General features: G+C 43.6%; 1 protein-coding gene across 6 annotated transcripts in view; it reads left to right on the top strand.

The window, feature by feature from the left end:
• Positions 1-20014, top strand: part of MRTFA (myocardin related transcription factor A) — a 77876-nt gene that overhangs the window by 49451 nt on the left and 8411 nt on the right. For all 6 annotated transcript variants that reach the window (XR_010999423.1, XM_068191355.1, XM_068191352.1 and 3 more), the window contains exons 3-10: positions 12434-12489; positions 14059-14134; positions 14786-14947; positions 16337-16512; positions 16974-17129; positions 17632-17882; positions 18238-18409; positions 18551-19645. Coding sequence is in view for 5 of the 6 variants with exons in the window: in XM_068191355.1 (XP_068047456.1) it covers positions 12434-12489; positions 14059-14134; positions 14786-14947; positions 16337-16512; positions 16974-17129; positions 17632-17882; positions 18238-18409; positions 18551-19645 (2144 nt within the window). In the remaining variant the exon portion in view is untranslated. The remainder of the gene's footprint in view (positions 1-12433; positions 12490-14058; positions 14135-14785; positions 14948-16336; positions 16513-16973; positions 17130-17631; positions 17883-18237; positions 18410-18550; positions 19646-20014) is intronic.

Here is a 20014-nt window from a genome sequence, read left to right as displayed (position 1 = left end):
ATTGCAGGCTTCTATCAACACAAGGTTTTTGGACACTGTAAATATGAGGAGTGGGAGATGACACATTTGTGTCACCTTAAAGTGAGAGTGAGAGTAATGCTACTCCTGCTGGGCTTGTTCGTAACAGAACTGTGAATTGCTTACTTTGTCCCATGTGGAATTTTGTTTATATGGTAGAATGGAAAGGCAAATGTTTCAACATTTTTTTACCAAGTACACTTAATCTCACTTAACCTTCTCAACCCACCAGCCACCTACAGTGGGGCTTTGCTCCACTGAAAGATTAGTGTATTGTAGTAAGAAATAAAACACTTATAGGCAGTGAAAGAGGATTCAAAATAATTGTGTTTTGTGCTTCTTTAATTCTTGCTTTCTCTTACCGCTTTGTGTAACCTTTTACTAGTAGCAGGATTCATTAGTTCAAGATTAAAAGTCTCAATTGCCCTTAGAAAAATGGTGGGAAACAAGTCTTCACCTGCAGCTGACATCTGTGATCTGAGTTAGAATGATGGTATCTTGAAAAAAGGAGAGTTGGGTTTTTATACGTATTCAGGTTTTGGTCTATTTTTTAACAGTGCAAATAGACAAGGCTTTTTGCTATTTGCATTTTTTTGTAGCTATGCAAAGATGATTTTCATCTTCTTGTCCTCACAAAATACAAGTTATTCAAAATCTGCTGTCTGTGCTCAACTCTTTGAACTCTGTTGTGCTGTAGAAGAACAGTCAGATGCTGTCATTTTTTAGTGTCGAATTTAAAGGTTATGGCTATTGTAAGGTTTTTTTGGGGAATATTAAACACCCCATTTTTCACTCTTGAAGACAGTGTTTAAAACAGTAGCTAATGCACATCTGAGTAGAAAGTTATGTGGAAAGTATCTTCAACTAAAACAGCAAAAATTTTTAGGGGAAAGACATTTGGCAAATGTAGCAATACTCTGTTATGCAAAATATGTGGCTTTTTTCTCTTTTGCAAGATTTAAAACTTCACATGCCATTTGTTTTATCCATCAGGGTTGTGATCTTTGGCTTCTGGCTGCAAACACTGAACACAGGCAAGAATGGAAGGTTGTCATATGGCACAATCCTGCAGGAAAGCTGTTTTGACCATCGCATCTATCCAAGCAGGCGAAGCAGAAGTAGATAATTTCTGGGAATGTGCCTTGTGTTTCTCTGTAGTAGTGCTGTGTGAGTCTCTGAAAAATGACACAGGTGTCCTTTGAAAAGGGCATTGCCTGCACTGGAAGCTAGAAGGAGGCTGCTGTAGAGGCTGAGAATTTCCAGGAGCTTCTTTTTCACTTCAGTGTATCTGATGTTTGCCCGTTTTTGTGCCCACATCTAGCTCCTCTGTATGTTTGTGTTTTGGGATGCAGAACACGTGGCTGTGTGTAGATCCAAAGAGGATGGAATTTGTGCTTGGAGATTCTAATGGGACTGCTTTAACAGGTGCTGAGGTGTTTCTCTGCCCTAGGTCTGTGCTACCAACACTCTGATGCAGTTTTTGCTGGGATGTGCAGCCTGCTGGATGCTCGAGCTTATTTCAGAGTACAAGAGTGTATTTTATCCTCAGACTCCGTGAGGGGAGCTTGCTATGGTTCAATTCCAACATGTCACATGATTAGAAATTACTGTAATACAGCAGGCAGTCTAATGATTATCATCTCATTAAGCCTTTCATGTCACTTGCTGCATTTTTTATTAGCAGTAGGGTTTGTGGACAAAATGTAATATTTGTTATAAAACTAAAATGCAGTATTTGCTTTTTCAGGAGTCTGTGAGACATTGCTTAGAATGAATTTTGAAGGAATTGGTATTTACTGGAGACAGCTGGTGATTTAAGAGTGCAGAACACAGGTTATGCTTTGGCATATCAGTGTTGATCATCATCTAGACAAAGCTTGTAGTAGCTGGTCTTCAGTGTCCAGCACAGCTGCCATCACAAAAACCTAAGGATCTTTGAGATACTCGATGCTGGAAGCAAACAGCTTGCCACATGTGAGTTTCTAAGGTTAAATCGTGTCTCTAGACTTGAACATCTCAACCCCAAGATTTGGCCATACATCCACACTTGTGTAGGGTAGCTAAAAATGCTATTTCTGCTTTAGTCTTTACCTGATAGTCTAACAACTTCTCAGTTTAGAAAAAAATAGTTTTTTAAATACTTGATAATTATGCGCTTCTAGCTTTATTGCTGCATGGCTCTATAATTAATATTAATGTTCATATTTTCTTATTTATTCTTATTTCTTATTATGAATCGTGTTGATTTAGTGTGTGTGTGCTAGTTGAAGGAGACCTGTCATTTGAGAATATAATCACCCTTTGGTTCCTGTTACGTACAATAGCTACAGTAGAACATATTAAATGTCAGAAAGAAAACAAAAGAAAAAATAAGTTTTATAAATTGTTTCACTGTTAATTGTGAAGTAGGAGTATCTTTCTATGTTTGTCAGAGAAAGGAGAGGCAGCAAGCTGTTGGAACGTGACAGTAATCTGCAGGTGCAGTATTTTTCATGGCACGAGCTGTTCTGCCATCATGCTGGTGACTTCAGGGGCAGTTCTTCATGCCTCAGATTTATTTGGTCTTCTACATAAGGGTCAGAATAGACGAACTGCTATGCCTGCGTGGAGTTCTGCTGACTTGGAACTGTTGCAGTGTGGCTACACAGCCGACATTTCAAGGTTGTGGTGTGTTCTATTAGAGCTGCAGCTAAACCCATTGCTTTAACACCCTGAAATATCTCTTCTGGCTACGTAACGTGTCCCCGTCATTCTCTCACCACTTTACATACCAGATCTTTGTAGTGACATTCCTGCAGTTTTATGCAATGTATTTATAGTAATAAAGCAAAAATACAATTTTTCACTTCCCTGCCATCTTATGTCTGTTGTTCTGCACATTGACAGCTGCTTCTTTTTCATGCTTTTAAGCTGGAACTGTAATTTTGTTTAGGACAAGGAGTTAAAAACATATATGTGGACTGTAAATGAAGCTGCAGGTAGACATTTAATATACTCAGTGTCATGCTCTGAGAGTAAGACTGGAACACTGAGCAAGGAATAGGAAAAAAAATAGGAAAAAATAGGGGGAGGAAAAAAAAGTAGAGGACGCTTGCAGCTGTCCTCGACATTTTTTCTCTTTCTGGTATGTTGCACAGAAATCTGTAACTGGTTTTATTTTATTTTGATAGTATACCTCTAACTTGTCTCCCAGGAATTATTTGCTGTTTATTTGACTTTGATAATTTTTCTTGGAGCCTTCAGGCTTTGTGTGTAGAAGGCTGGCTGTACATTTAAGCTAAGAGTCTCATTGTCAGAGGACTAATAACTGCATCTGCTTTGCTTGTATTTTTAGATATCTGAGTGTGTTTTCCATGTGTTTATATGATCTGTGATTAATAAGACATGATTGGAGTAATAAAGTTCATTGTGTTAGGATGGAAATGTGCTGTTTGCCCTTTCTGAAGCCGTAGAAGGAAGACCATGCTCAGGTGTTTGATAGGCTGCATTTGGTCCTTGATCCCTGCCATGATAGAAGATTTAACTCTGCCAGTTGCAAGAGTAATAGTTCAGGGGAGTAAAGTCTGATAGGCAATACAGTTCTTTCCCTTTGTGTTCCCACAGTTGTCTTAGCTTCATTCTTACTTGCTGTTTGGGAATGGTCTCTCCTTTTTGTGACCCCATACCATTCTCACCCTTGGCCCTCTGGAAAGTTATCAGAAGAGTTTGCAAAGGCCAATTATCCATGCAAGAAACAGGCATGAAGTCTGGTTCACAAATGCATGAATCAAAGGGTTCCTGGTAGAAGTTCCTTGTCTCCCTTTTCCTTTCCAGTTTAGAGGTGGTATAATCCTTATTGTAATGAAGCTTTGCCTTTTTTTATTTCAGGATTTAGGTAGTGTCTTTTGAATGCCAAGAGTTAATGGCGATGGATGGAGCAGATTATACATTATTTGTATTTGCTGTAAATGTTTTTTGACACAAAGCCATAGCCATAGTCATCCACAGATCTGATAACTGTTACCATGGGTGACAATTTCCATTTTGCTTCTAAAGAGGATGAACTTTCTGAGAAATTGCACATATGTTAGATTTTAAATTAACTCAGTGTTGGGCCTTGGAAAAATCTCAGTCCTTTCTGCCAGTAATTTTATGTTTACTGTGACAAACCTTTAGGCTTTTCACACAGTTAATGAAAATCTTAAACTTCAGCTGCATCGTCGGTGGGCTACTGCTGTACTAAAGTTACTGACAGTCTTGCTGAAAGTGGGCTCTGAAGCAGTGCCTGGTGCAGGCGTTGGAAGCAGCTCAGCGGGTGGGTGTCTCCATGGAGAGTGAGCTGAGGCAGGGTACCACAGTTCCCCCTGCCTGTGTGCTTCAGCAGCCAGGGCAAGCCCGATGCAGGGAGCTGGAAAGTGGCTCTTCTTGGGGAAAGCAGCTGCGTGAGCTGGTACGCTGTGCAGGTTCGGAATGCTGACCCAGGAGAAGGGCTGGCTCTCTGAGGCAGAGTGTCAGGGAGGCAGGACCTCAGCTCTGGCTTCCACAGCAGCCTGGGGCTCACCAAACAATCTGCTAACAGGGATGTCATTTGCCTGCCATTTTCTGTGTGTGTCTGTTGACTGGAAGAGCTGGGCAGTGGGGAAGAAAGACTCAGTGAAGCTGCAGCACTGTATCTGTAACTCTGTGCTTTGGCAGTGCTGGCAACAGCAGTAACGTGGGAAGGAGCCTTTCTCCAGTCTTTCGTCTGTTTGGGACTAGGAACACTCATAATCCTTCAATCACAATAACATTCTCATTGAAGAGTGTCACTGAAGGGCAAGCTGCATTTGTTTGAGTGCCAGAGATATGTTTCTTACCTTCATCAACATATTTGCACTGACTTTTTTATGACAGTCTTAATTTTTGATTTTCTGAATTTATGTATTTTGGGATTTGAATAATCAAGATTTACCAGTTGTGGCTTCTTTTCCTGTCTTTAACTTGATACTCATATTTTAGCCTTAATCCAAGGTCATTTACCGGTGTTGGGATATGGTATCAAGAATTCTAAAGTGTAATCAGTTCTGTGTCCTGAATGAGAAACTCCACAGATCTGCAAATGGAGAAAAAGATGCTGATGGAGATCTCTCTTTTCTCAGCTGTGTATTCTCCAGCCCCTTTCCATATTTTCTGCAGCACACAACAGCAGCTCTTTGACACTGCCCCACTGGCAAGATGACAACCCCTTCTGTGCATGTGACCCAGTTTTTGAATACCTTTTTCTTCCGTGCTGTGAGAAATGCTTTTTGAAAGTGGGGTGAAGATGAAGGGAGGAAGAAAGTGCTAAAACTGCCTTGCTCTGTGGTTCAAGTTCTGTGTCTCTTAGAAATCCTATGGGTGAGAGCCCCACCCTCAACCAACAGAGGAAGTCATCGAGCCTATTTGCAGCACTTTATCTCATCTTTTTACGAAAGCATAGTAAACAAGAGAGAGAAACCAGAATTCGGTTTAGAGCAGGGGTGAATAGCTGCAGCAGAAGGCCTTCTGCCATTCTGAATTAAATCAGCCTGTCTGAGTTTGGGTTTGGGTATGACACAAGCTTCTCTTTGTCCTAGCAAAGGAAGGTGTTTCCTTTCCCTTAGGAATGGGTCTAACTGAGGAGCAAAGTATTTGACTCAGTACTCTGAATTTAGCTGTAGCCTTTCTACAAGCATTGTGTGTTATCTTACCAACTGATTTGCAGTTGAAACATCACCTTGTTGTCTATGATGAGCTAGAAATTATTAAGAAGGAAAGCTCATGTGCTTCCTCTCCTCTGTCAGTCTGTAAGTCTGATAGCCTCGAGTAGTGATTTACTGATTACAGAAGGCTTTACAGCCTCTGCTTCCCACAAGACACTTGAGCTATGAGGATCTGTGCAGATCCTTTTGCCCTTCTGTCTTCCCTCTGTTTGGTTCTGTGCAAACCTCAGTTTCTTCTGTCAGCTGTATAAGCAAATGCAGGGTGTATGGGTATTTTGACCTCTTTTTCTCAGCAGTTGGGTCAATCCCCTTCCCCTGCTGTGTTTCATTCTTAGAGTGTCTCAGTGTGGTTCTGATTCCACTTATTTCTCACGCTAGGTAACAGGAACTCGGAGGTCTGCATATGAATATCTTTGAAAGCTTTGCATGGCTAAAATCTGCTTTTGTACACTGCGGGGTAAACCCTGAACAGAAATGTTTGGGCTGTTTTGCCCAGCTTTTTGTCTCTGCTGTTACGTTGAAGATTTGGGTTTGATTCCTGATCCTTGGTTCAGTCTGTTGTTTATAGCAGCACCAGTTTGATGCCTTGCAGCAATGTCTCAAGGCCTGTCTGGATGGGACTTTGAGCAATCTGGTCTAGTGGAAGGTGTCCCTGCAGCCATAGCAGGCGGGTTGGGACTACATGATCTTTAAGGTTTCTTCCAACCCAAACTATTCTGTGGTTCTGTGATTCATTTGCACTTTGCCATCTGCAAAATGTGGCTTGGACTGGGGGAATACTGAACTCAGGCATTGCAGACTTGCACTCTGTTTCATAGGAATTAATACATTGCTTGAAGTGAAGATTAGCAACTTTCATCTCTGGGATTTGTATGGAAAGGTGTGGGTGAATGTAGATGGTCTTGTGTGCTGCTGCTTGGTTTGGGGGGTCAGATGCATGAACACAGTTGTAATGTATAGCTACAACATTTTTAAAGCAGGGTGGAGGCACAGAACAGTTGCATCATTGATGTGCAGGGAGGTTTCTCATGGTAGCTGAGGGTGTGGCCACAAAGATGCTAATGCTTCAGGAATTCTGGAGATGAAGCCCTAAAATGCTTCGAAAAATGAGACGAAAGAAATAGGATGCTTGTGGTAGGAATTTCATGAGATCCTTGCTAGCCAGCCTGCCTGTGGCAGGAAAATCGAGTCCTGCTGTCAGTCGTCTAAAGGTGAGGGGTAAAACTCATCCTCCTAACAGCAGACGTTACAAAACTGCCACCATTGTCCAAGTGCAACAAAAGTGTGAACAGCTCAGTGGAGGTCACCTGCTGGACTGTGCTGTCCCAAGCCCCATTGGTGATGCTATTCTCCCATCTATCACTGAGCCTTTTTTAGTGCTTGTTGGGCCATTTGTAACACCAGGCTGTTTTCCTGTGGTGGATGGGGCAATTTGAAGATGTGGGGGCTATGGTTCACCAGGATGGGGCTCCTGCTACAGTGCTGGCTTTAAATTCAGCCTCTCATTTCTGACTTTGTCTGACAGGGCAGTTGTGTTCAGCTTTGCTGACACTATTATTTGTGGAGCCGTGCTGTAAACCAGCATACCAATCCAGGTTAAAATAACTCTTTCAAAACAACTGTGATCAGAGTCCACAGATGATTTTGTCAGCATAACTAAGGGCTGACATGCTTTGTCCCAGACCTAGGTACAGGAACAAAGTGGAACTGCAGGTTACTGAGGTTGAAAATACCATGTACATATCATGTAGAAATAAAATAAAAAGGCAGGCAGGAGGTAACCTAACTGAAATTGGGTGTTGCAGAAGTTACTTATGCATTGTCAACTATTTCTTTTCTGCCTACAGTGGAAAACAAAAACCCAACAGCTCATAGTGCTGTTGTGGTTTGGCAAGTTCGGTGTTTTTTTTCCCTCTGGCAGCACTCTGTTCTCATCAAGGCTCATTCAGAGGTATCTGGACACATAGATCAAGGATTCAAGTTAAGTTTGGAGAGGGGCAAGTGCCATGGAGAGGTGTGGGAGATACTTTATGGCAACAGTTCCATAGTAGAGCTCCCCATGCAGTACAGTTCTCCAATTCTCCATCAGCGACAAGGCAGAAACACGTGGGACATGGAAAAGTGGGGAAAAAGAGATCATTACTGAAGCTGGATCTATCAGCAGACAAAACATTTGTTGAAGTGCTTCCCAAGGAATTCAGGGTATTAAATGTGATTTTGCACTTCTTGGGTTTAGTAAGGTGCTTGAAGCAGCCTTTCCTGATGTTTTGGAAGCAAGCTGGGACTACTTGAAGCTGCTTATGCAACTTGTGAGGGAACAGGATTGGAATAAAGGCTTGGTGTCAGACTGGGAGGTTAAGTTGAGCAGAGTTGTTGGGTGGGATGGGAAGGCAGAAAGTCAGTGTTTGACACGATTCAGTATTTTCAGTGATTTGATGTAAACAAAGGAACAGTCTGTGCGTTTATTAAGCTCCAGGTTAGTAGGCTGGGGGGAGGACAGGACTGGGACTCACAATGTTTGGAGAAGTCAACAACTATGGAATAAAATGAAAGAAAAAGGCAGCATGTCTAAATTTTGTAACGCCTAGTCAGTGGCTTGAATTGAGGATGAAGAGTGGCTGGCTTGGTACCAGCTCTACAGAAGAGAATTGGAGACCTTTAGTGGATTGTGAGACAAGCACACATGAACGTTGTTTGGTTTATGTACACAAACAAGGCAAACTGGCTGGGACATGTGGCTGAGAAGTGTTATTGAATAATCATTTAACTCTATAACAGCCAGTAAAGCCTAGGCTGGAATATGTACCCAGTTGTGGACACGAGGCTTCAACAAAAATGCTCCTTAAATGGAAGGAGTCCAAAAGAGACTAAACAAGCAAAGGTCTGGATAATGTTACCTGCAAGGGAACTGCCTTTGGTCATTTTGTATATCAGAAGATTGTAGGAGAACCAAAGCTTTCAAAAGGGATAGATGCAAAGAGGAAGAAAATAAATTGTTCTCTGTAATGTATGCAGGTAAGGTGCAGCACAAAGAGTATAAATTGTAGGAAGGGAAATATAAGTTAGACATTCAGAAAAGTTTTTAAATAGTAAAAACATTTTTGTACTTGGATAATTTCTCTGCAATAATATTACATTTTTTCATGAGAGGTCTCCAAGAACAGGTTAGTCAAACTACTTAAGGAATAGTTTATTGTATTTTATGCAGGCTGAGCAGTCAGAACGCATCAGGTGATTGGAGTTTCCTCATCCCTAACCCTCTGTGGTTGTATGTGATGCTTCAGGTCCTAAGGGCTGTGGACAGAGTGGGAATGCTGCCCCACACCCCCTGGTCTGCACAGGTTCTGCTCCACCAGCTCAGCCACTTATTCACATACACTGCCAGAATGAGCCACCACAGCTGATTCGGCTGAGAATGGTAGAGCTTTATGAGTTTGGATAGTTTTGAGTGGAATGGATGAAGCAGCACTCTGGTGAGAGAGCCAGGTGGGTTATGAGGCACAGGAACAGTTTTGCAGGGATCAGTGCTAAGTGGCTGGGAAGGACAGTGGTAGGAGCTGGAAAAGGGGCATATCTGCACTTTAGGGTCTCCTTTAGAGTTCACCCAGAGCCTTATTGCTTCAGAGTTCTTCATAGGATCATTTTTCCTTTTTTTTATTTGCTGTAGTAAAGTTAACAGAGTTGCTTCACAGCTCTGGGCTAAGTAGTCATTTCAAAGCCAAAAAATGTGCAAGGATTAGTTAGCTTCAAATGGAGTATGATTTTACAATAGACACCCTGTTCTGACATATCAACCTCATCCTAGATTGCTGAGGGAAGCAGTGAAGGATTTGTGCCCTCTTGACATTTTCAGAGGTCAAAAATGAAGTCCTCTGTCATGTTGCCAGCTCAGAGAGCTACATCCCAGTGCACGTTTCCAGAGGACTAGTCATGAGAGACTGAAAGTGTTCTTTACAAGACTATTCCTGTAGCAGCTCTGTGTTACTTACTATTAAATGCATACGTGTTTTTCTTTTTTCCTACTCAGGGATTATTTTCTCGCTCTGTTCTCCTGTATGCAAGAGTTTTCCAGGACTACCTGTGACACCAGCTGAACTCCTGCAGTTGATTTTTCTGACCATTAGCTGTGGTCAGGGAAATGTCACTTAAAGTTCATCTGCTGCCTCATACTGACAGCAGAGGTAGGCAGGGAAGGGAGAGTAAAGAATTACTGCTGTGTCTGCGCATTCTGGTAGAGAGCTTTTGAAGACTCAAGATGAATCCTGCTTCGCTTGTCTCCAGGGTAGATGTTTATGCAGATTTAAATGTTGCTTGTTATCTTTGCCCAAGTGGACCTGAGCTTTTATTTTGCTTTTGTGTGAGATGCCCACAATGAAAGGAAAGCACATTCAGGTTCAAGCACATGTGTATTCACAAGCTGCTCACTCGACTTGAAAAGAGGATTGTTTGTTCCTTGCTCTTCATTGAAGTGCCGTGGTCAGGCTGCCCAGGACACCTCATTGCAGGCATCAGCTGAGGCCTTGTTAGTGCCTCGGCTAGATGGGGAAGTTTTTTGCCTTATTTTTGTAGTTATTGCAAAACAATATCCCTCCCATATCTCTGGTTTATGTCAAAGTGCATTTCACAGCTTGTGTAACTTTCTCTGGTGATTTCTCTCTGTAACCAGATTTATGCAACTAATCTGAGCAGGAACTATTTGCCCCATTGTTGTAGAGGTCTATATACACACTCGCTGTGGTTTTCAGTTATTGTTAATTTATTCTACAAATTATTCTTCATTGACTTCTGTAGTCCAAATCCCATCTACAATGCCTGGCATGTTCAGAATTCCTGCCATGTTCACTGAATTCTACTTCTTACCCCATTGATGTGAACCTAGAGGTGATGCCTTTCCCTGGTCTTAAAAAATGGGGAGTCAGACACAGTTAAGGGATAAGGGGTTTTTATCTCAGTATTTTAATAAGGATTCTTATAGTGCACCACTTCACCGTGGTGGGAGGCGCCACAACGCACACACACGATAGATGGCGTATACAATTTATAGAGCTTACAAATTAGCATATCTAACAAGGATGCCCCAATGGGAGGCCTGGATGAATGGTGTGATATTCCCCCATCAGAGGGATTCCCTCCTGGATGGGCCAAACCTTTAGTTTACAGGATATGTTCTAGGGAGGACCTTGGTTTCCCAAGATAGTGTAGGGCTTTCCGGCTTCCAGCTGAGAGGCCTTTAGGATGTTTGGTCTCCTGGCCTAACAGAATACTAGGACAATGCTAAATTATCAGACTTAAGGAATTACAAGTATGCATGCTAATAATACTGAGAATACATAAAAATTATAAAAAAGGCATATAAAAGGCAAAAAATCATCTTGGTATCAGAAGGACTCTCTATATTTCACAGAATGTGTCTTAAAACTTTCTGTGGCTACTCCATTTAATTTTGTAAGAAAGGGCATGGAAGGCTCCACATGTGTTAGAAGTAGTTTCTTATATTGTATTTTTGCAGGGGCTTTTATTTTTTAAAACTTTTGAGACTTCATTATGAACTTGTACTTGAGAAATTCTTAATCACTGGTCTTAAGTGAAAAATAATATCAGCAGACTATTTTTCACAGGACCTAGACGAAACACTTCGGAGTTCCTAACTCTACGAGCTTAGTTTTCTGTCTTCAAAAGATGTGCATCTTATCTTTAAAGCTGAAGTTCTTTAACTTTTCTGTTTAGCTGGATGGTAATTAATTCGGTTTAAGATATGAGTATTTTAGAAATATGAAAAGAAATTATTATGTTCCATTCTGCTACTTAATACAAACACAGTGTGATCCTTTTTTAAAACAACAAGCTACTTGCAGCTTCAGGGAAACTGTGAGGAGCTACTGACACCATCAGCCCCCCACCCCTCTGGTTTTACTGTGGGACATGAGTTTTGTGTGCTCCAGAGGAGCCAGGCACAGTGAGAGATTCCTCCACGGTTAGTGTGCTCCTGGACAGCAGAGGATCAGTTTCTTAAAACCTGATCCATTTTGGCTCTGGTTTTAAACAGGGCCCAAGGGGGTGAGAAGGTCGGTTCTGTGGAGAGCTGAAGTTAATTCCTCAAGCTGTGGTTTTCTGTCAATAGATGTACTTTTCTCTCCAAGTGTCCCTGTTCTCCTCTTACAGGGAGCAGTATATGTGTCCTCTGGACCTGCAGCGTTTGCAGCCAGTCCTTGCATGTGTACAAAACACAGCTCCAGATTCAGGAAAGACTTGCAGCTTCCTTTGACATTGAAAGATAATAAAGAGGATTTACAGTTCATTAGCATTGTCCCCCATCCTTCCAACAGTTTGACCTCTTCAATGTTTCAGAGCCATTCCCACAAGGGTCCTGGATATCTTACTCTGTGCTGAAGCTTGTAAAAGGCTTTTCTGGGGGTACTGTTTTTGAATCTTGTTCTTGGACCCAACTTTGGGAACAGTTTGACTAGGAGTGTACTTGCAGACACTTGTTAGACACTCCAGTGGCCCACAAAAATTTCAGATCAGTTCCTGTGCTGTCAAATGGAGTATGGCACTTTCCATTTCTTTTTACCAGCTGGAGATCTGCCTCAGTGTGTTGGAAGATGCAGGAGGCAGTTGCTGTGGTGTGCTTGTTAACTTAGTTGGCCTAAAGGGTTGTGCAGTGAGAGAACTTCCATCATTCTAATCCATTCTCTAAATGCTTTTCCTCTCCACAGCTCTGAAAAGTCCAGCTGCATTTCATGAACAAAGAAAGAGTTTGGAGCGTGCCAGGGTAAGATGCAATATAATCTTTAATGTTTTGGGAAAGTCAGGAATTGTATGTCTTATGTTTTGGGCATCCTGTAGCTGTTAATGAGATGCAGAAGGGAAGTGTTCATATTCTGGATATAACACAGCTTTCTGTAGTCAGAGGTGTATTAGATGGGGTGTTCTGCAGCTGGTTAACCCTCAGTGAACTAGTTATGCCTAAAGCCCATTGAAAATGGTGCGTGGATTTTCCCTAGAGTCATCTTTCTGGAAGTGGCTGATACTCTTCTTCCCCACTGTCCAGGCACTTGACTTTTTTTTTTTTAAATGGTATTTGTTTTGCCCTTAAATGCTATTAAATGCTCTTATCATGTGGAGCTCAGTTCCACCTTTGAGGAAAGTTTCTCTGTTACCTACACATGCAATTTTTACCTAGGAGACTAGAAAAATTGAAAATTGAATAGAGAGGATCCCCCCAGAATGTTGTGACGCCGAAATTACAGATTTCTGGCTCTACAGAAGGAGGAAGCCAGGCATCATATTTCATGTGCCATCTTTTCTAACTGGGGAGTTTCTTGGTAATTTCTGTTCCTCAAAAGGCCTCTGGGGATATTTTTTTCTGATTAGCCTACAGTGGAATGAAACTTGTTATGACTAAGTTTTGTTTTAAAAGTGAAAGCAACAAAAGTAAAAAAAAAAATAACAGCTGTGATTAAGAACTGTAAGGGAGGCCATTTAAACTGTGGAAAGATTGCAACAGGGGACTTTTCATTAAGACCAGTGACCAAAGGGCTTTTGCTTATTTCTCTTTTTTTCCTAAAACCTCACTAAGTTAATATTTCTATGTGGGCAGCTGAGCAACAATGGTGCCGTTTTCTGACTGACTTTAATACTTTTTTCTCCAAAGGCCCATCCTAATGTCCAGTACTTACCAGTCTATTACCTGCTGCTTCCAGATTCCCATTCCTCAGCAGTGTAAAGAGTAACATGTTCAGACTGTCAGGTTCATGTCTGTACATTGCTCCATAGCACTTTCTCCAAAGACAGAGCTAAAAGCAGCTCTAGAAGTGAAATAAGCCTTGTCACAGCATTTAGATTCTGCCCCCCAAGAGACTGCATGGGGTCTTTAGCTTAACAAATAACATGTCTTTAACTAAATAAAGAGTATGCCCAAACCACAAGTCAGCCCTGAATGCCAGCGGTACATGAAAGTATTTTCTGTGAACAGTGGAACCAGTGCAGTTATCTTTCATGTAAAAAGAAATCTCATGGATGCTTCCCTGACACAAGTTAGTGGTGATGCATACAAGGGGAAAAGAGGACTTCAGCTCTTGAGGAAGTCCTTCCCAGTTTCCGTTCTGTGGGGCAGCATTGCACAATTGACTGAGGTAATTACAATAGAAGGTCACCTTTAGAGGCAGCTCATTCTCTGGGTGCATGGGGACAGGAGATAGGTCCCTTCTCCGTTTTGTGCTTATTTAGATCTCAGTAACAGCTAAAGATGGTTGATTCTTTTCATTGTGCTGTTCGAGATTCCCTCGCTCCTGTGTCTGATCAGCTGAAAGTGGTTCTTGCTTGTCTGTTTTTGCTGCAGACAGAGGACTATCTGAAACGCAAAATCCGGTCCCGGCCAGAGAGATCAGAGCTGGTTAGGATGCACATTCTGGAAGGTATGGCAAGTGCTGAACATGAAAGCATCAACAATAAACTTTATCGTAACTACCTAACAGCTTTCTGTTTTGCCTCTGACCTTCAAAGCTGCCTTCCACTTGGGAACGGGCAGAAGGTCATGCCTGTTGCATGATTCCTTGAGAGGGATTCAGCTCTGCTTGCTCAGAGATTATTCTCAGAAAAATCTGTTGTGTGAATTTAATTTGTGCAGTTTTGTATAACTGAGCAACAGTGAAATAGAATGACCATGGATTGCTCTTCTGCTAATGGAAGACACTGTAAAATGCCCAAGAGGAATTGAGGCAGATTTGATCTGATTAATAACAAGCCTCAGCTTCAGAGAGGGAGTGCTATGCTGCTGCTGAGCACCAAGCTTGGGGCACAACCAGGGGGAAAAGATGAACGAGAATTGGGTGACATCAGTTTGAGAACAGTGAATTTGTCAAAAGGGCTACTGTAGTTATCCCTGACATAACATCTGTCATATATTTGTAGTGCACAGTTACCTATTGTTATCTATCAACTATTTTTCTGTACAGTTACCTACTGTTATCTACAGTTACCTTGCTGAATAGAATTAAAATACTGTTGAAGGGCATGGGTTGACCATTGTTGGATTGATACCATTTTATTTACTTCCCCTGAAACAGAGACCTCAGCTGAACCCTCCTTGCAGGCTAAGCAGCTGAAGCTGAAGAGAGCCAGACTGGCAGATGACCTCAATGAGAAGATAGCGCAGAGGCCAGGGCCCATGGAGCTGGTGGAGAAGAACATCTTGCCTGTAGAATCGAGCCTGAAGGAAGCAATTATTGGTAAGGTCAGAGGAGGATCTTTGTGGAGGGCATTTCCCACATATGGCTGTGATTACCTATCAATTCACCTGCATGTCTAAGAGAGTGCAATCCCATGGCTGGTTTCATTTTTCTGGCCCAGAATCACAGGCTTTCAGCCCAAGGATTTACAAAAGCAGATCTCCCTCTGGCCCTGATAATGCTATGGAGACATTAAATTATAGGGAATGTGGACATTCCAGATTAATATGAAAGCAGTTGTATACCCTAAAGACTTGAAAGGCTGTTGAAGATTGCATTCCCTAGATTGTCTCCTCCTTCTCTCAGTATAACATGTCAACATTGTTGGTCAGGGAGAACCCACTGACTTAGATCAGGAGGGGAGACAGAATATAAACAGGTGTGATGAAACAAAAGATGTCTGTGAACTCAAAAACTTCAGAGGATTCAACCCCTTTAAAAATAAACCAGAACAGATGTAAATCATGCCAGTGCCATTCCAAGGGCTGAAAGGAATGCTGAGGAATAGCCTTCCCGCTGCCTCAGCAGTGCTCTTTCCTGTCTCCCCAGACTGAGCAGTCTGTGTGTCTGTGGTTATTCATCCCCTCAAACACACACAGCTACTGTAAAGACAAATGGGACACAACTGTGGGCAAGATGGAATACTTTCCATAAAAAAGGAGGACAGTGTTGTGAGAGAGCCTGGCTTCACTATTGAACAAGAAGTAGTTGAGGAAGGGTGAACTTGTGAACTGAAGCATAAGAGTTGTGGCTTCCTTCTGACAGAGGAAAATACATCTCTGGATTCCTCTTGATTTTAGGTGAGGTGCAAATGACAGTATTTCCCTGCTTAGCAGGATTAATTTGAGAAAATGTAGTCTAAAAAAGCTTTGGTACATTACAAGTGTAAACTCATGTGAATTTATCTACTGGGCACGTAGATGGACAGAAATGCTAATAGCAGCCAGGGCCATCACTTAATCCATAGCCCTTATTGCTTGTAAGACTAGAGGACAGTTTGGGATTCTGTCTTCCAAGACAGAAGAATCCAAGAGATTCTACTTTCCACCACACAGGATGAAACCAAAGAAGCCGTGATTCAACCTTATACTGTCCAATCTTCTTCTTTGGTGGAAATAAGCCATGCCACAGAGCTGGGTTTGGGCATACCTGAGTATCTCTTCTTACATGCACTGATCTTGCCTGGCTAGCAAGCCAGGAAAATGGTTCATCCCAGTCCACATGTAAACACTTAAACCTGATCCAGTTTGGACTCTCTTCTCTCGTTTTTAGCTGGTGCTTTAAGCACACCTCTCTCCATGCCATCATTGTCTTTGTGAAACATCTAGTGTCAAGCTAAGCAATTTCTTATTCCACTTTACAGACCACGATTGATGTTTGTGTTTTTAGTTGGACAGGTGAACTACCCAAAGGTTGCAGACAATTCCTCCTTTGATGAGGACAGCAGTGATGCCCTCTCCCCAGAACAGCCAGCCAGCCACGAGTCCCAAGGGTCTGTCCCATCGCCGATGGACTCCCGGATTTGTGAGCCTCTCCCTAGCACCACTGGTACATCACTAGCTCAGGTGAGAATGTGGAGGCCTCCTGCAGTGCCCTGGAGCTTCATGCTGATTTGTGGTAGAGGAGCCTAAAAAGTGAGACTAAGGCTTCCCTAAGAGGTACAGTCCATGAGATTTCACAAGAGGTCTTAGCTCCGTGTGGTGTCAGTGACATCCTCCTCTGGTTATTCACAAAACCTCATGGTGGTGCCTTGTGGGGAAGTGGGCAGCCATTGCTTGGTGGTAACAGCCTATGTGCAACTTCTCCCAGCAGGAAATGCTGGGAGATACCGGTGTTGGATTTTGATTCCTTTTCTGCCCTAAGAAGTTGTACTGCTTCTCAGGGACAACTGAAGCAGTGGGTTAAAGGCATCCGATTAAAGATTTGAAGCCCGTGCTCCTTCCTTCCAAGTGGACACTTCCTGCACTCTGTTAAACTATTTCCCTCCTCTTGTGTGTATTCATTATGCCTTTTTCTGTCCCTGCAGGGTTCATCCCAGTTGCAGATTAGCGCAGACTCCAGTGAAACTCTCTTCCTACCTGAGCAGCCACCTCCACCACTGCCACCTCCACCTCTACTGCCCCCTAGTCTTACCAATGGAGTGGCTCTTACTGCTGCCAAGCCCCCTCCAACACTCATTAAGGTACTATTTTGGCTGATGTCTTCATTGTTGTAGTCTGAAGGAAGATAGAAAAGTTACTTTAAAGCAGGTTTGGAGTTGGAAGTATTAGAATAACAGATGTAAAGGAAGGAAACATTTCTCACTGATGTCTTCCTATGACACTAATTGTAACATATTTAATGGGGTTTTCTGTTCCATAGTGTATTCATCTTCTACAAAACGGATGCTAAATGCAAAATGTTTTGAAACAATCGCTGTAACCTATGATTAGAGTCAATGAGTCTGCACTGGATGAGCAAATGATCTGGTGTGCTGGGAAAGGTGACCTGCATTATGGTGCAGCATAAGCTGCTGCCAGTGCAGCGTCTGTAATGTCTCAGTTAGTGAAGGATGGAAAGACCCTGAGGTGAACAAACTAGAGAATTTCAAAATTAAAATCCCCGTGTGTGTTCTGGTTTACATGGGGTATTACATTATATCAGTGTTTCCATTCTTACTTGCTTCCTCCTTTTCTTCTAAATAGCAAAGCCAGCCCAAGTCTGCTAGTGAGAAGTCTCAGCGCAGTAAAAAAGCCAAGGAGTTGAAGCCGAAAGTCAAGAAGCTTAAGTATCATCAGTATATTCCCCCGGACCAAAAGCAGGACAAGGGAGCTCCTCCCATGGATTCATCCTATGCCAAAATACTGCAGCAACAGCAGCTCTTTCTCCAGCTTCAGATCCTCAACCAGCAGCAGCAGCACTACAACTATCAGACCATCCTGCCAGCCCCACCTAAGTATGGGTCTGCAGTGGCAGGTCTCTTAGCAAGCACTTACCAGCACTCATACCAGAGACGTGGTATTCTGGGTGTGAGGGGTGGCCACTGGGTGTGACAGGTGTGGCACACTCAGCCTTGTAGGTTCCGGAGGGCCTCAAAAAGAGCCAGTGCGAGATGAATCAGACAAAAAGAGCTGAAGTGAGTCGGTTGGCACAGCGGGGACACGGATATAGTCGAGAGTGTTGGTGTGCTTTAGAGTCTAGGGCAACACTAGTGACCCAGATGTTTCTGAACGTGTATGTTTGTGGACACTGAGGGCCTCTGGTGTCTTTCCATTGTGGTTTTGATGTCTGTGTTCTTTCTTTTCCTGCAGACCTCCAGGAGAGCAGCAGAGTGGTGCCAGTGCCCCTGCCGTACGCAATCTCTCTGCCACAGTCAGCAGCACATCTTCAGTATCTTCTGGTTCTAGTGGGCTGATGAGACAAAACAGTAATGCTGTGGTGGGCAAGCCTGGCCCTCTCCCTGCCAACCTGGATGAGATGAAGGTAAATGTCCTGTGAAGCTGAACAGACCCTTTCTGCCATTGTCAGTGGGCAATACTGAACGATGTTGCTGCTGATATCTAACCGATAGTTGTTCAGTTAGAAGTTCTCCTAATGTTGCCCTCTTTTTTTCCCCCTTATCAGGTAGCAGAGCTGAAGCAAGAGCTAAAGTTGAGGGCCTTGCCTGTCTCGGGCACGAAGACGGACCTGATTGAGCGTCTCCGAGCTTACCAAGAGCAGAACGGTGCAGCCGGCCAAACAACCCCCACTCCCAAGCCCAGCACAGCAGCTGTCCTCCCTAAAGCTGCTGAAGTGGTTGTGGCCTTCCCAACTGCCAGGCTGAGCACAGGGCCAGCCCTGGTCACCACTGGCATCGCACCAGCAGAAGTAGTTGTGGCCACAGTTACTGGTGGCAGCGTGATGAAGTTCGGGAGCACAGGCTCAACTCCTCCTGTTTCTCCGACTCCTTCTGAGCGCTCGCAAATGAGTACAGGGGATGAAAACTCAGGCACTGGAGATACCTTTGGAGAGATGGTGACTTCACCTCTGACCCAGCTCACCTTGCAGACATCTCCAGTGCAGTTCTTGGTGAAGGAAGAAAGCTCCAAGTCCACCTCCTGCAGCATAAATGTGGCACCCAAGTCAGAGTGGTGTGGTGCTGGTAGCATCAGAGATGCAGAAGTTAGGGACAAAGACCAGATGCTGCAGGAGAAGGACAAGCAGATTGAGGAACTCACGCGCATGCTGAAACAGAAGCAGCAGCTGGTGGAGATGCTTAGGCTACAGCTGGAGCAGGAGAAGCGCTCTCAGCAGTCACAGCCAGCCCCAACAGCCGCAGGAGAAGGAACAGCCCTCGCCTCCAAACCAGGAGCGTTTGGTGCCCAGGTCAAGAGTGAAAATGGTTTCCTGAGTTGCCAGTGTGCGAAGCAATCCAGTGGCCAAACAGACCAATTCAGCCCTGCACCAACCGCTAGCCAAATGGACACTTCGAATCCAAGCCCAGTGCCAAAGAAAGCCGTGATGGTGAAGCAGGAGGAGGCAGAGCCGCCGTGCCAGTCCCACAGCCCGCGGCTTTTCCTTGGCCAGCAAGGGAGCGCCCTCATCAAGGGCACCCCTCCCCCCACCCTCATCACTGACTCCACAGGGACCCACATTGTCCTCACCGTGACCAAGCAGAGCACCGAGAGGCAGGGCCTCTCTCCCCACGGGATGGCAGGGAGCAGCTGCCCACCCTTGCAGGTAGGCAAGGGTCAGATCTCATCACTGCTGCGGGCAGTTGGGTTCCTCTCTCCTCATCCCACTCAGGTTACCACAGGATGGCCTCACGGGGTGGAAATTCAGTGCAGTAAATACTGAAAGGGCTGAGTTGCTCACTGCAGTGGTTGGTAGATCATGGCTTTGTAAAGCAGAGCAGTGTAAGCAGATCTTTGGCAAAAAGACTGGAATTTGACAATGATGAGCTGTGTACAGCGATGCATGATCGGCTCTGTGCATCACAGGCTGTTCAGCATTCTTCCAAACACACGGTTCTGCCTTTTGTCAGGCAGGACCTCAGGCTTGGACTACAAGGGTTTGCTGCCACAGTTCACTGGTTTTTAAAAGAACAAC

The sequence above is a fragment of the Anomalospiza imberbis genome, chromosome 5, assembly GCF_031753505.1.
Source record: "Anomalospiza imberbis isolate Cuckoo-Finch-1a 21T00152 chromosome 5, ASM3175350v1, whole genome shotgun sequence".
Taxonomy (NCBI): domain Eukaryota; kingdom Metazoa; phylum Chordata; class Aves; order Passeriformes; family Viduidae; genus Anomalospiza; species Anomalospiza imberbis.
The sequence above is the reverse complement of the archived record's forward strand: the minus strand, read 5'-3'. Positions and strand labels throughout refer to the sequence as shown.